Source organism: Trichomycterus rosablanca, chromosome 8, assembly GCF_030014385.1.
Source record: "Trichomycterus rosablanca isolate fTriRos1 chromosome 8, fTriRos1.hap1, whole genome shotgun sequence".
Classification (NCBI taxonomy): Eukaryota; Metazoa; Chordata; class Actinopteri; order Siluriformes; family Trichomycteridae; genus Trichomycterus; species Trichomycterus rosablanca.
The window spans coordinates 30,806,898-30,821,647 of NC_085995.1; the positions used below are offsets into that span (position 1 = coordinate 30,806,898).

Sequence of the window (14,750 nt, forward strand, 5' to 3'; positions counted from 1 at the left end):
CCTTTACCCACTAGAGCTGGGCGGTTCCTGAATCACCCGAGTTAATGATTCGAATCTTTGTACTGAATCAGGAATCACGAGTCCGAAATCTCAATTAACCCGGATCCTATGAGTCCTCTGACTGGCTGCTGTTAAGTACACAAGGCGAGTGAGCAGACTCACCGAAACACTGTGGACTCAGATGATTTGGCTGAACCGACTTCACTCCAGTCCGTGAATCTGAGTAATAAGTTAAACATTGCAATAAACAGGCAGTTAAACGCACTGGTTTGTGTTATGTGGCTGATTTTATGCAAATGCTATTATTATGATCAGTAGTGAAGGTATAGATTAGTAACGCAGCATATTTTCTTGTAAGCAAAACAACAACAAAATATAGTTATATTATTATTAAAACGCAAATGCTTACAGGCTACTTTAGTACTGTACCACTTAAGGAGTATCATAGCCCCCATGGTAATTTTAAACCCTTCACACATTAATATACCCATCTGATTGGTAGGGTATGCATGATCTCCTGCATGATCAAAATTCCACTTAGAAAAAAAGTGTCAACTTGTCACTGACAAGAGAAGTGTGAGGTGCCAAGAGAATTAAGAGAGGAGGATTTATTTACAGAAGATGAGTGGACGGAAGACAAGTGATATTTGGATGCATTTTCATGCAGTAAATCAAAGTGAACCGGATCACATTACTTGAGTGACTCAGATTAACCTGAGTCCATAAAATAAACCAAATTTACCACCACTATTACCCACATGAAACAAATATGTCTAATTCTCAGCCCCCCCCTTACTGGAGAATTACTTCTAAATCAACATTAGTAGAAACCTGTACAAGCACTAATTCAGTTCTATTATTAACCAGCTGAGATCAGGGGAGAGCGCGAACGCAGTCCCCCACTACCAGAAATTATGCAGTCGAGATTCCCACATTTGGGGAATTCGCAAAGGTCAGCACAGCCGGAGTGCAATGGCTGAGCCTCGCCCTGGGTGAACCACCTTCTTGATCATGGTATCTCCCCTGCCAGGTAAGTATGAATTCCAGATCCACACTAAAACCAGCCCACCAAAGCGCACACACTTCACCAGCATGGTGGACAATATTCATGCTTTATTTAACAACCCACAGCGGTCTAATAACCATCATTCACACATAATTCATCTAAAACTACTTTTCCCCACAACTTTCATTATTGTAGAATTATACATTTATTTAAAACAATTCAAGAAAAACACTTCCCATCATGCATTGCTTCTACACAAGTAAAAGTTCTTGCAGCGATCAGGCAGTGGTTTGATTTTCTATTTTAGGGTGTGATCATTATTTAGAACAAATATAATATTCTATTGTTATTGTTTATTATTATAGCAATTCTTTAAGTAAAGATTTTAAATACAGCCGCTAGGAATGAACCATTGTTGACACGGGGGCATTAGTTTATGCAGTTAAACTAATGACATCTGCATTAGTTTAACTGCATAATAATAAAGCATAGACTTGCCTGATCATGTGCACTGATCATTCTGTTTGTGAATAAAATGAAAATGTATTTAAAAGTAAAAAATATGAACAGTCGACAGAGATAAATGAGGGAAGATTGGGACGGAAGTATTAGATACTATAGTGCAGTTTGTTCAGACACTGTAGCTCTATTCGAACACAATGCTTCCACCTAGTGCAAGAATGTCAAACTACACCCAATAATGTAACATCATTTTCAAGACGCTCAGCTGGAAACAGCTTTTTAAAAATACATATTTAATCTGAATTTAACATGGGCAAAACTACGTGTTCTATGTTTCGGACAACATTTACTAATATTTCTGGAAGGTACTTTCATTAAAAAAAAAAGAACTGGAGAAAACTTAAGAGTGCCAAAAACAACACAATTTGAGGTTGACACGTCTTGGTCTTATATACACAATGGGCCCTGTTTCAGGAAATCCAGTCATCTAAAAAGATGACTGAAAGTTGCTTCAGACCTAGAAAAGTCTTATAATATACCAGAAGTAAAAGCTGCGCAAAATACTGACAAAGAAAGAGCAGTTGTCTGAGGAAAGGTATACACACAGGTAAATAACTTTGTGAGAAAAGCTAGGTGCACATCTATTGTTTAATCAGAAAACCCTAATTTGTATAAAATGCTATAAAATTTATTTTTTGCTTCTACTTGATGATGCAAAACATTAGTGCCACAAAAATACGCTTATTAACTAAATCAGGCACTACATCAAAATCTAATTTGTAGTTCTCTAAAAAAATATGCTTTTAACTGAACACAAAGCCTACTAGTTATGACGTCATTACATGTTACACATCCACTGTTAATAGTCTTTACATTCTACACAGCTGGTTAAGTGTCTCACGCGTGAACTTCGCATCCGAATTACACTTGTGATATTCTTCCACTCATATTATTCAGCAATAAAATAGTGATGGGTCGGTCGCGAACGATCCGGCTCTAAGAGCCGGCTCTTTAAAGTGAACGACGGGATCCGGCTCCTGATCCGAAGCCGATTCGTTTCTTTTCGTTTTTTTTTCCTGTCAAAACCGCACATGATTGGTCAAGATACATGGTGGCGTTTGTGTGTTTACACTGAGCAGGAGGGTTACGAACACATACAGAGACAGCGTGCACACGAACAGGGGAGAGAGAGAGAGAGAGAGCGAGAGCGAGAGAGAGAGAGAGAGAGAGAGAGAGAGAGAGAGAGAGAGAGAGAGGTTTTTCAAGCTTCCTTATTGAGCACAATGTCCTGAGTAAAAGTCAAATTGGATTTTTACCAAATTACCGCACAACTGATCATATTTACACCCTACACACCCTCATTGAAAAATATGTAGTTCAAAACCATGTAAAAATATTTGCCTGCTTTATTGACTTTAAAAAGGCTTTTGACTCAATTTGGCATCAAGGATTGTTTTACAAACTATTAGAAAGTGGTGTAGGGGGTAAAACATATGATCTTATCAAATCTATGTACACAGAAAACCAGTGCGGAATAAGAATTGGCAATAAACAAACAAATTTTATCTCTCAGGAGCGTGGAGTGAGACAGGGCTGCTGTCTGAGCCCAACTCTATTTAACATCTATATTAATGAATTGGCCTCCATGTTAGAGCACTCAGCCACGCCCGGTCTCACTCTACACGACTCAGAGATTAAACTCCTGCTGTATGCAGATGATCTGGTCCTGCTGTCCCCCAGCGCTCAGGGTCTCCAGCACAAACTGGACCTGCTGCAGCAATACTGTCAGACCTGGGCCCTGACAGTCAACCTCAAAAAGACTAAAATTATGACCTTCCAGAAAAGATCCAGATCTCAGGGAACCAAACACACATTTAAATTAGGACATCATGAAATTGAACACTCTAAAAACTATACCTACCTTGGACTAAACATTAGTTCATCAGGAAACTACAACCTGGCAGTGAATGAACTGAGAGAAAAAGCACGCAGAGCCTTCTATGCCATAAAAAAACAAACTTCTGTAGAAATCCCAATCAAAATTTGGCTCAAAATATTTGGCGCAATAATTGAACCAATTGCCCTGTATGGCAGTGAAGTGTGGGGCCCGCTTACACACCAACAATTTAACAAATGGGAACAACATCCAATTGAGACCCTGCACACAGAATTTTGTAAAACAATATTAAAGGTGCACAGACACACCACCAACAATGTGTGCAGGGCAGAATTAGGCCGATACCCACTTATTATTAATATACAAAAAAGGGCAATAAAATTCTGGAATCATCTAAAAGAGAGCGACCCACACTCGTATCATTACAAAGCTCTGCAATACCAAGAGCTGAGCAAAGATACCAGCCCCCTCATCCAACTGGTCCTGAGTCACTGCACCAACACACCATTAACACATATTAACACACCACTAACACAGACTAACACTATTAAGACTCAAGACCAGAACCTAATCAGAACTGATCAAATTACACATGAATTAAAGATAAACTATTTGGCCTATTGGGAAACACAAACTAAACTCCAAAGTAAACTACAATGTTATTTGGCTCTAAATAGACAGTATAGTGTGGCAGATTATCTCAGCACTATAACTGATCCAAAACTCAGAAACACCTTGACAAGGTACAGACTCAGCGAACACAGCCTGGCCATCGAGACGGGACGACACAGACAGTCCTGGATGCCCAGAGAGGAGAGAGTGTGTCAACACTGCTCTTCAAACCAGATAGAGACAGAGCTGCACTTCCTCACTGAATGTACAAAATACACACACATTCGAAAACAATATTTTACCAAAATCAACAAAATTATCCTCAATTTTAATTCTCTCTCAAACTCTGACAAGCTGCCCTACCTATTGGGGGAGCACAGAGCGAGCTGCACACTCGCAGCTCTCTACCTACACACCTGCCACCAGGTGAGGGACAGTGAGTGACCTTATACTGTATCCCATACACATTCACACATACTCGCACACACACACCATCATACACACACACCATCATACACACACACACACAAACACACACACACTTACAAATACTTTTTCCACACATACATATACACACTTTATATACTTGTTGTTCTAATTTGTTTCTGTTATTTTTTAAGGCTAATTACTAATGTTATTGAACATTCTTTAAATTAATATAAATGTTTATGTATGCAATTTTTTATTTTTTTTTCCATTTATTATCTAGTTTGTAAATGCGCTTTGGCAATACAAATGTGAATATTTGTCATGCTAATAAAGCACTTTTGAATTGAATTGAATTGAATTGAGAGAGAGAGAGAGAGAGAGAGAACTCAGCGCTTTACACAGCCAGACAGTACACGCTGGAAAGGTGAGGAAAATGAGTGAGAGGAAACATAGTAAAGTTTGGACACGAGGAGCCCCTTTTACAGAGAAGTTCAGACCCACTGAGCTGGTGGGAGACCAAGTGTTCAGTCTACACACATCTTATACATGTGATGGCACATAGACTGTGTATCCGTCCCCTCAGAGAGAATCTATTTTAACAGGGCAGATCATAACAGAAAGGAGAAACAGGATCAAGCCATCAAAGATGATCTCCTTGGTTTTTCTGAATGCTAATCTTCACTAAATACTTACAAATACTGTCACCAGGATGCTGATTTTTCTTTTTGTTTTGCACATTTTCATTTATATTTTGTTGAGTGATGCGTCGTTGATGTTGTGTTGTTTCACTCTAAATGCTTGTTTATTTTGTTTTGTTTATTAGGATTTTAATGTCACGTTTTACACTTTGGTTACATTAATGACAGAATTATTCACCTCACTTGCATGTCTTTGGACTGTGGGAGGAAACCGGAGCACCTGGAGGAAACCCACGCAGACACGGGAAAGACATGCAAACTCCACACAGAAAGGACCCGGGCTCTTCACCTGGGGATCGAACCCAGGACCTTCTTGCCGTGAGGCGACAGTGCTACCCACTTAGCCACTGTGCCGTCCCACTCTAGGTGCAAATTTACAAGTAATATACACAATCAGATCTTTTTGTCTAATTGAGATGGGTCTTTGTTTTTGTATTTTATAATTTATTGTTGGAGCACTGTTTCATGTTGAGTATATAAATAAATCATTTAAATAATAAACATTTGATACAATGTTTTTTTACATTAGTAATTCATTTTACATGTAATTTCATAAATTAATTTAAGCAACAAAAAAATCTAAGGAGCCACTTGGGAGCCGAAAGAGCCGGCTCTCTAAAGGAGCCGAAATTCCCATCACTACAATAAACCTTCCTAAACGCATTAGATCAGTTCTATTATTAACCAGCTGAGATCAGGGGAGAGCGCGAACGCAGTCCCCCACTACCAGAAATTATGCAGTCGAGATTCCCACATTTGGGGAATTCGCAAAGGTCAGCACAGCCGGAGTGCAATGGCTGAGCCTCGCCCTGGGTGAACCACCTTCTTGATCATGGTATCTCCCCTGCCAGGTAAGTATGAATTCCAGATCCACACTAAAACCAGCCCACCAAAGCGCACACACTTCACCAGCATGGTGGACAATATTCATGCTTTATTTAACAACCCACAGCGGTCTAATAACCATCATTCACACATAATTCATCTAAAACTACTTTTCCCCACAACTTTCATTATTGTAGAATTATACATTTATTTAAAACAATTCAAGAAAAACACTTCCCATCATGCATTGCTTCTACACAAGTAAAAGTTCCAACAACGATCAGGAAACTGTTTCTATTTCTATTGTAGCCTGTGGCTTTAAAACAAAAAAAAAAGTCAGATTTTTATTTTATTGTTCATTTTTTAAGCAATTCTCTAAATAAAGGTTTTAAGTTATGGACGCTAAGAATGAACCATTGTTGACACCCGGAGGAGGGTTACCGACATCTGCATTAACCTCCGGTGCATTATAACAGAGCATGGGCTTGTGTAATTATATGTACTGATCATTCAGTTTGTGAATGAAATGAAAATGTATTTAGAAGCAAAAAATGTGAAGTCAGTTAAGTTAAATGAGGGAGAGATTGGGACGGAAGTGGAAGACAACTACAGTTTGTTTCTTCAGGCAATGTAGCTCTAGTCTAATACAATGCTTCCACCTACTGGAAGTATATATGAATATATATTTGGCGGAACAGAAATATATTTGACGCGTTTCATTGATATTGACAACGCAGTTGTTTAAAAGAAAAATATTCATACAAGTAAAATCAGGTTGGTTATTTTTACATAAATCTGAATAGAAGACTTCCTTAGTGGGTCTAAAAGTATAATTCTTCTATTAAATACTAGCTTCATTTATAAATTATATAATTTCATACTAAACCTTTACTTATTACAATATATTTAAGGACAGAAAAACAAACTCTTCATTTGTGGTATGTACCATATTATTTGTCTTTAAGCTCAGCATTCACTAAGGCTTGTTGTGTCATTTTTGAATGTATTCATTTTTAAAAAATACACACCACGTAATATAATAAAAAAATACTAGGTCAAATACCTGAGTGCAAATTTGGCCCAAACAGAAGAATTATGTCAGTATAAATCATAACTGTTGTTTGATTTTGAGTAATTTACAAATGCGTCACAAATCCGCCATTTTTAACACCACCTGCTTGTTGCATACAGATACCCCTACTTACTTTTACTGCATGAATTTCAACATTGTTTTAGGTTAACATACAAAATACATAATTTTTTATATATATATATATATAAAATATATACATAAAAACTATATAAAAATATATAAAAACTAGTTCCCAATTCACAACTTTAAGTCCTCAATTATTTTTATATAAAAAATAAATAAATACACCACTTACCTGACGGCAAATTAAGTGCAAAACTATTTTTTTAAGCGTTTACACTTAACTTCTACTGGTAGATGCTAAATCTAGATCACATAATCTTAGAAAAGTAAGATGACATTAAATAATTTACTATATATTCGAGCTTTCTTGTATTGTCAGCCTTAAGAAACTATAATCTCGTGTTTAATTGGCATCACCTGCTTCTCCAATCTAACATCAGAAAGTTGCTGCCCCTACACACCAAACACCTCTTACCCAAAATACTGACTACAATACAGACAATGAAGTTCCAATCACGGGTCCTAATCTACAAATGAGCTACAGCAACCCCGCAAAGTATGAATTTTCCTACCATATACATTAATATTGTATGAGTCATATTGTAGAAATAAAATGTCTTAATAAACAGTCTCAAGATGAATGCTTTCACACTTACCTGAACACATAAACACCTTAATCACGTCCTGCAAACGGTCCAAAATTATTTGTCATGTGGCTGTTTGAATCGGTTCTATTAGGTTCACTTAAGGAGTCAACTAGCGGTGATGGGGCATTTTGTGTCAAGTAGTCAATCATACATCTTTAGCAGATTTTTAATATCTGATAATAACCTGATGACTGCAAAATAATTTCCAAACTCAGATTTTTGAGGTAATAAAGCAGGTCAAGAGATTCCAAGAGTCAACCCCTTTTTGTTTAAGTGAGCCAACTGATATAACTCATTAAACAGATACAACACGAAAGTAACCACTAGTCGTGTTTGCGTAACACTTTATTAAGCCCAGTTGAATCTTAAATTTTATCTTAATTAAAAAAGTGCTGGTGTTTTACTCCCTAATTCATACAAATAGAAAAGTGCTTTATGGGTGCTCAACTTAACTTATGACTCATGTGTCAAACGGTTCCTGGAGGGCAACAGCCCTGCATAGATTACTTTAAATCTGAATCTGTAGTACCATGTCCCTCTAAGACTGCAGCCTGACATACATCCCTTATCGTTTAAACATTCATTTTTTAATTTCTATTTTAAAAAGCCCTAGAGGCCCCACTAACGCCCTGCTGAGTTTTAACGTTCCCTCAAAAACCACTGCAGTGTGGTCCATTATAAAGTGATCACCACATTTTCTGTAGGTTTGGCATGTGCCTGTCAGTCCTGCTGAATTTGATTTGGTCTGTGTCAGTCTGGTCCAGAATAGCATATCTGTAACATGTAGGTTTTGTTAAGACGACCCATCGCACTGAAGTTGGTTTGGGCCACACGCCTGTTAGTCCCACCAAAGGAGGCATGGTCTATGTGGCTGTCAGTCTCTTCAGGCAGCAACTCTTACATACAATCAGTATAACTGCTCAGAGGGTAACATCGTAGCACACGTGATAGTATGTGTGCCGCAAAGCAACATGGGCCCTGGGTTCAGTCCTTGACTGCAGTCATTGTCTGCATGTTCTCCCCGTCTGTGTGGATGTCCATTGGGTACTCCAGTTTGCTCCCACCTCCCAAAAACTCTTAAGTGTGTGTGCTCTGTCCAGCCTGTATTCCAGGCCTGCATCCGGTGTTTACAGCGGTCACTGTACCCACCATGCCAATGACAAGAAAGAAGTTGAAATGAATATAAGGTTGAAGTGAAAATAAATAAATGAATAACTGCTAAGTTCAGCAAACCATTCTGTTATACTGGAAATGTAGCTAAACTCTTTATTGTCATAAACACACATTACTCACACTTTTAAATGTACATTGTTTCACAATCACAGTTACACTGAGCATAATCAATGCATATTATCTAGTTAAATTAACAAATATTACAATAGAAAAATAAATAACCCACAAACCATAATTCATTTTTTTAAATAGGAATGATTTTTTTAGACAAAAAAAAGAACCAAATACATAAAACACCCAGTTGCTATTTCTAAAATTGTATGCATATCGCCATCTAAACACACCAACAATTTCATATAAATATTTCTAATAAAAAAATGCACCTCCAAACATTATAGATCACCACTGCTAAGTCTCGAGTCTGAGGGGAGTCTGTGTGGGGCTATCGGCCAGCAGGGCGCTCAAAAGACAGAACTAATTGTGTCTGAGGGAAGGAAGGCCAGATGCGGCATAACCTTTCTGCTGCAGCAGCCACTGACTGACTGTCTTGTCAAAACGCCTGCACACAGCAGAAGACTGTGGCCCACTGTATGTGTGGAGGCTTTCTGTAAGAATCTGTCAATGGCCATTAAGAAATGCATAAAAATATTACGTTATATTTTTAGGTTTGTGTTGTTAGCTGAAGGACTAAGATTATTTGTACATTATTTGTATATCAGTTTGTGTGTTGTTAGGACTCTACATAGTACTCAGCTTTTAAAAATGCCTCAACAGATGAAGTGAAAAAGGAAATAAGTTTTCTTGTTCTTACGTCGGGTTATTTTTAAGTTATTTTTTCTTTACTAGAACTTTAATGACAAACATGCATGCAAGGCTGGTGAACCATTATTCTTACTCATGTCTAAAGCACATACATTTCTGCACATAACTGAAAATAATAAATCTTAAATCTTGCCTAGATATATTAACAGATATATGGTACATAATTTCCATAAGTTGGATATGCTTTAATTTCATACTCGATGTGATATCAGCTATATATCGAATCTATGTGCTGCCTAAAAATTTCACACAGACACAGGAGCAGATGTGTAAATCTTCATTTTTCTTTGTCGCAATTTCATGCACAGCATGTAAACAGATTTTTTGCCACTACATAAACAGCTAAATCATGGCATTACGGTTTTTTTTTTGTTCAGATTATATGAAATTGCGGGGTCGGCTCTCGGTGGATCATGATCCGTGCATCTATTTGGCACAATATTTACGCCGGATGCCCTTCCTGACACAACCCTCCCTATTTTATCCGGGCTTGGGACCGGCACTACAATGCACTGGTTTGTGCATCTAGCGGCTAGGTATCTAGGATATAGATCTCCTGGGATAAAACTGACAAATTAAACAAAACCAACATTTTATTGTAGTTAGCATCTCAAACCAGTTGCACCCAGACAGACAGAAAATACTTTCTCACACCACCAGAAATCTCAGTGACTTGCCCTATTGATGTGCTCATTCAAGTCTGTATAATGATTCAGCAGGATCTCAGCAAGTGTGCAATCAAAGCGATGTCTCCAGACTCTGCATGGGGCTACCAGGGGGTTGAGGATTGCCACGTTTGGTTACATCTTTGTGGTGAGGAAGGCTCCTGCTGTTTTCTGCATTATTGTTCTGGTTAGGTGAAGATACGACAGGTGAAGAGGCTGGTGAGACAGAGTTCCGTTTTAGTGCTGCATCATCATCAGACTCAGTTTCATCTATAAGAGGTATTGCCTGCTCTGAGTCTTCTATGCGAAACTCTGGATGACTCATAAAGTTATGGATGGAGCTTCGTGATTCTGGAGGTTCCAGGCCTTCGTATGGAGATAAGGCTTCTCGGAAGGCATTTACTACACGGATCTGTCAGAGCAAATTAAAACAAGGTAAAAACCTAATAGGATTAAGACAGGTTATCTATTATAGACATATTGCATTTCAACCAAGATAAATAGTGGTAGTATGACATCTAATTATATTTTCTTTCTAGTGCTAACCAGATGAATGACTGCTTAACACTAATGAAGCAGGCAGTCAAAACTAGTTTAGCATTTCTGCTTGCTGACCTAATATTAACAATTGTTTTAAATTGGACTTAAGTGGCGCAGCATTTTACTGTTAAAAGCTCAGTATTCTGTCTAAGCTTTGTAATTGTACTCAGTAAAAAGTTTAGACTTAAAAGATTTCAGGCTAATAACTTTCACAAATAATTTACACTCACAAATAAGTGAACAGTGAACTAAGTTACAAATAATTAATAAATTGTCCAATAAGTTGTTAAGCTGTCAACTCGATGGCTAGTGGGGCTTAAAAGAAGAATTGTAGAACTTCATTAACCATTTTAAATATGTGGGTGTTTAATAGTCATGATATGACCTTCTGCAAATTAAAGGAATTTAGTACAACCTTCCTGCAAAACTACACCAAGAGCACAACATGTAAAGCTAAAGGATGTAAAAAGAATCAAAATCTACATTTACATGTATGGCATTTAGTATACACTTTAATCCAAAACAACTTAGAAGTGTGACCACATACAGCCCAAGCAATTGTGGGTTAAGGGCCTTGCTGAAGGGCCCAACAGTTGCAATGCTGACGCATGAACCAGGAACCTTTTAAGTACTAGTCCAGTTGCTTAACCATTGAGCTACTACTCTAAATCTGAAATGTATTAAAGGTATCATATCACAAGCCAGGTGTCATGTGAAGTCCATGTACCATGGATCAGAACGTGTTTTGAGAGCAAATTAGGTAGGTGGTGATAATGTTTTGGTTTACTGAAGTTTTTGCCTGCAGCACAGTCCAGAAAAGACTGGGAACAGTGATGCTTGGTTATTCAGTCCTTTATTATCAGCAATAAGCTAAGGTTTGTCTCTTAGCCAATGAGATGAGTAAATAATACAACAGTTAAAAACAAAATTCCTCAAAAAGAGATCTTCAAAAGGAATCTTAGGTGTCCCACACTCAACCATGCATATTCTAGAAAACCCTACTAAATGCATTAAAACATTTAAATAACTGACTGAACTACATAAAAAAACTGGCCATTGGAACAGACTGACAAATGTTGATGAACATTGTTTATGGCTGCATGCAAGCCCAGAATGTACTATTAACAGCCAGCCAAAGCCATATGTCAACGATTTCCAGGAACGTTGCCGACTTCTCTGAGCTTGACTCAAACATATTGATTCCTCCCACTAACATGTGTGACGCATTATAAAGCACAAAAAAACAACAACAAAGAAACCTTGTATTTTCGCACAATGAACAAAAGAGCAAAAAACTTTTAAAACTTAATTAACTGGTGTCTTTAATCTCAAAAAGTTTATTAGGTTTTGTTCAAAGGAAACTGGTAACAGTCTTAAAGGCATCAAATTTGGTAAGACTGTACAAAAAAATCGAATCAATAGTTTAAGCCATAAACACTTAACTTTTAGTTAAACACAGGCCAAAGATAATTTACAAATCACTGCTTTTAATTAGCATTTCACACGCTGTCCAAACATATTCCCCCCAACCAAACATAGCTGACTGGTTTGGGTAACTGAACCAAATAAATTCATCGAAGAAACTGCAGACTGGTACAAGCAGAAATAAATGCCAGTGCATGCAGACACACAATCAACAAATTTTGCTTTTTGTTACTTTTCATGATGCCAAAGCTGCCATATACTGTACCTGTGTCTGTATTCTGTTAAGTCCCCTGCACCACAGCACCTGGCTTTTTTTTAGCTCCATTTCAGCATGGTCAAGCTCATCCAGGGCCTCCAGCTCCTCTAGCTCTTCCTCTGTGATCTCCTCCTTCTGGGTACCATGGCCAGCAGTCTTCAGGAACTTCAACCGACTTGTGGGAATGGTGGTGATCAGCTGTGGATTATTGATAAAAAATCTAAATAAAGCCAATAAAACATCAGCATGAATTCTTTCTGCACAGAGCACAGCCAGAAGAAAACAAGAAACTAAAACAAGAATGGTGCAGCAGTAAAACACGCTAGCACACCTGAGCTGACATCTCGAACTTTAAATCTCAGCTCTGCTACTGGCAGGCCAGGCACCTACACGGACATACAGTAGATTGACTGAAGTGTGGGAATGCAGGTGGGGATTCCTTATAACGGCAGTTATGACCTCTGCTGGCTGGTTGATGGTGCCTGCACAGAGATGGAGGATAATGGAGATTATCCGTGACTCTCTGTGCACGATATAGATCTCCATATGCTTCAGTCCTGTGCAGGTGAAAAAGATGCAATCGGTACTGCACACATGTCATTAGTTATGATCCTCCTTGGTCAGGAGTGGAGGTTAGCAGCAGCAGAGCTAGCAAAAAATGATTTGGTAATTGGATATGACTAGATTGGGAGGTAAATGGGAAAAAAATATATATATATATTTTCAGACTTACCTGACCCCAGAGAAGACATCCAAAGCCAAGAAATACACACCATAGCCACTGATCTGCACTGAGACCTACACAGCTGAAGGGCTTCCCTCCAAACTGTACAATAACAATCTGTAGAAGAAAGCATGTACTGCAGTAAAGCTTTTTAAATACTTGTTCCTGAATGGCTGCAACATAATAGAGTATCACCATCTTACTTTACCTGAATTACAAATGTGCCCAAAACAATGGAGCAAAAGATCAGGTTGTTGAAAATGCCATCAAAGACATTCCTTTCACCGTGGATCTTGCGAGCGTTGATCTCATTAAAGAGCTGCATCATTACAAAAGTGTTGAAAACGATCGTGTAGTGTTCTGAGGGAGGAGCATGTAGTGGAGCATTCCTGCCGCAGTCAATGTCAAAGATCTGCTCACCTGTTAGGAATAAATAGTGAGAAGTATTTATTACAGGATTTATTGAAGAGCAGTGTTTCACTACAAGGTAACTGTGTTTTATTTTACTATTAAGTTTTTACTTTAGCAGCATTACCACATGACCAAAGTATGTGGACACCTAACTTTAGGTTTGTTGGATGCCCCATTCCTGAACCATGGGAATTAAATACACATATTAGCAATGGCTAAATATGGCCAAAACAACTAAACTTAAAAATTAGGAAAGGCGTCCACATAATTTTGGTCATAGAGTAATTGTATACATACAATTACATAAAATATGCCTTTATGCTATCTCTGCATGGATGCAAATTCGTGTAAATGTGGGTATAAATGGTTTGTGTTTCATCATTATGAATAAGCCCACAAGCCAATGCCCCTCTGATTGGTGCTTGGAATTGAACTGCATGCCTCCAAATAAATGGAGCATATAATTTACACTTAGAGCAATTATTGGTCATGGGTGCACAGTTCCACTGTAGCCACTTAAAGAAAGACTTTGGCAAATACATTTCAATATCTCTCCCATCCCATCCAACACTTTCCTGAGCAAAATTTTTGTTCAATGAACTTTAACAAAACAAAACAAATGCTTCAATTTGTTCCCTGATTCTGGCTAGACAAACAGATTAACAGGAGTGATGCTAAAATGCACTTCTGACCAGCAAACAGCAGAGTGAAGATGATGATGAGCTGATAAACAGCATGGCCAAGGATATTCTTCATCATGGTTCTGGAGATGAGAGGCTTGTTACGACCGTAGGGTTTCCTCAGTAGTAGGGCCTCAGTGGGCGGCTCAGTAGCCAGTGCCAGTGATGCAAAAGTGTCCATGATCAGGTTCACCCACAACATCTGTACTGCTTTCAGTGGAGAGTCCTGTAAGGAGAGGGGAGCACAAGAAATTATATTAGGGCAAAGATTTAAAACAACGTCTAAGGCTTGACACAACCTTGAACCTTTATACAGTTGGCC

At 38.2% G+C, this 14,750-nt stretch overlaps 1 protein-coding gene and 2 non-coding genes across 3 annotated transcripts in view; all 3 read right to left on the bottom strand.

Annotated features, from left to right (window-relative positions):
• Positions 1-874: 874 nt before the first annotated feature.
• On the bottom strand, positions 875-1,038 carry LOC134319708 (U1 spliceosomal RNA). The gene has a single exon (XR_010013558.1). It is a non-coding gene; the product is annotated as a U1 spliceosomal RNA (small nuclear RNA).
• Positions 1,039-5,799: 4,761 nt separating this feature from the next.
• LOC134319692 (U1 spliceosomal RNA) lies at positions 5,800-5,963 on the bottom strand. The gene has a single exon (XR_010013546.1). It is a non-coding gene; the product is annotated as a U1 spliceosomal RNA (small nuclear RNA).
• A 3,021-nt stretch (positions 5,964-8,984) lies between these two features.
• atp2b1b (ATPase plasma membrane Ca2+ transporting 1b) overlaps positions 8,985-14,750 on the bottom strand; it is a 39,270-nt gene continuing 33,504 nt past the window's right edge. The window contains exons 17-21 of the mRNA XM_063000708.1: positions 14,441-14,654; positions 13,546-13,757; positions 13,347-13,454; positions 12,623-12,811; positions 8,985-10,804 (exon numbers count right to left, since the gene is read on the bottom strand). Of these exons, the coding sequence (XP_062856778.1) occupies positions 10,466-10,804; positions 12,623-12,811; positions 13,347-13,454; positions 13,546-13,757; positions 14,441-14,654 (1,062 nt within the window). The 3' untranslated portion in view covers positions 8,985-10,465. The remainder of the gene's footprint in view (positions 10,805-12,622; positions 12,812-13,346; positions 13,455-13,545; positions 13,758-14,440; positions 14,655-14,750) is intronic.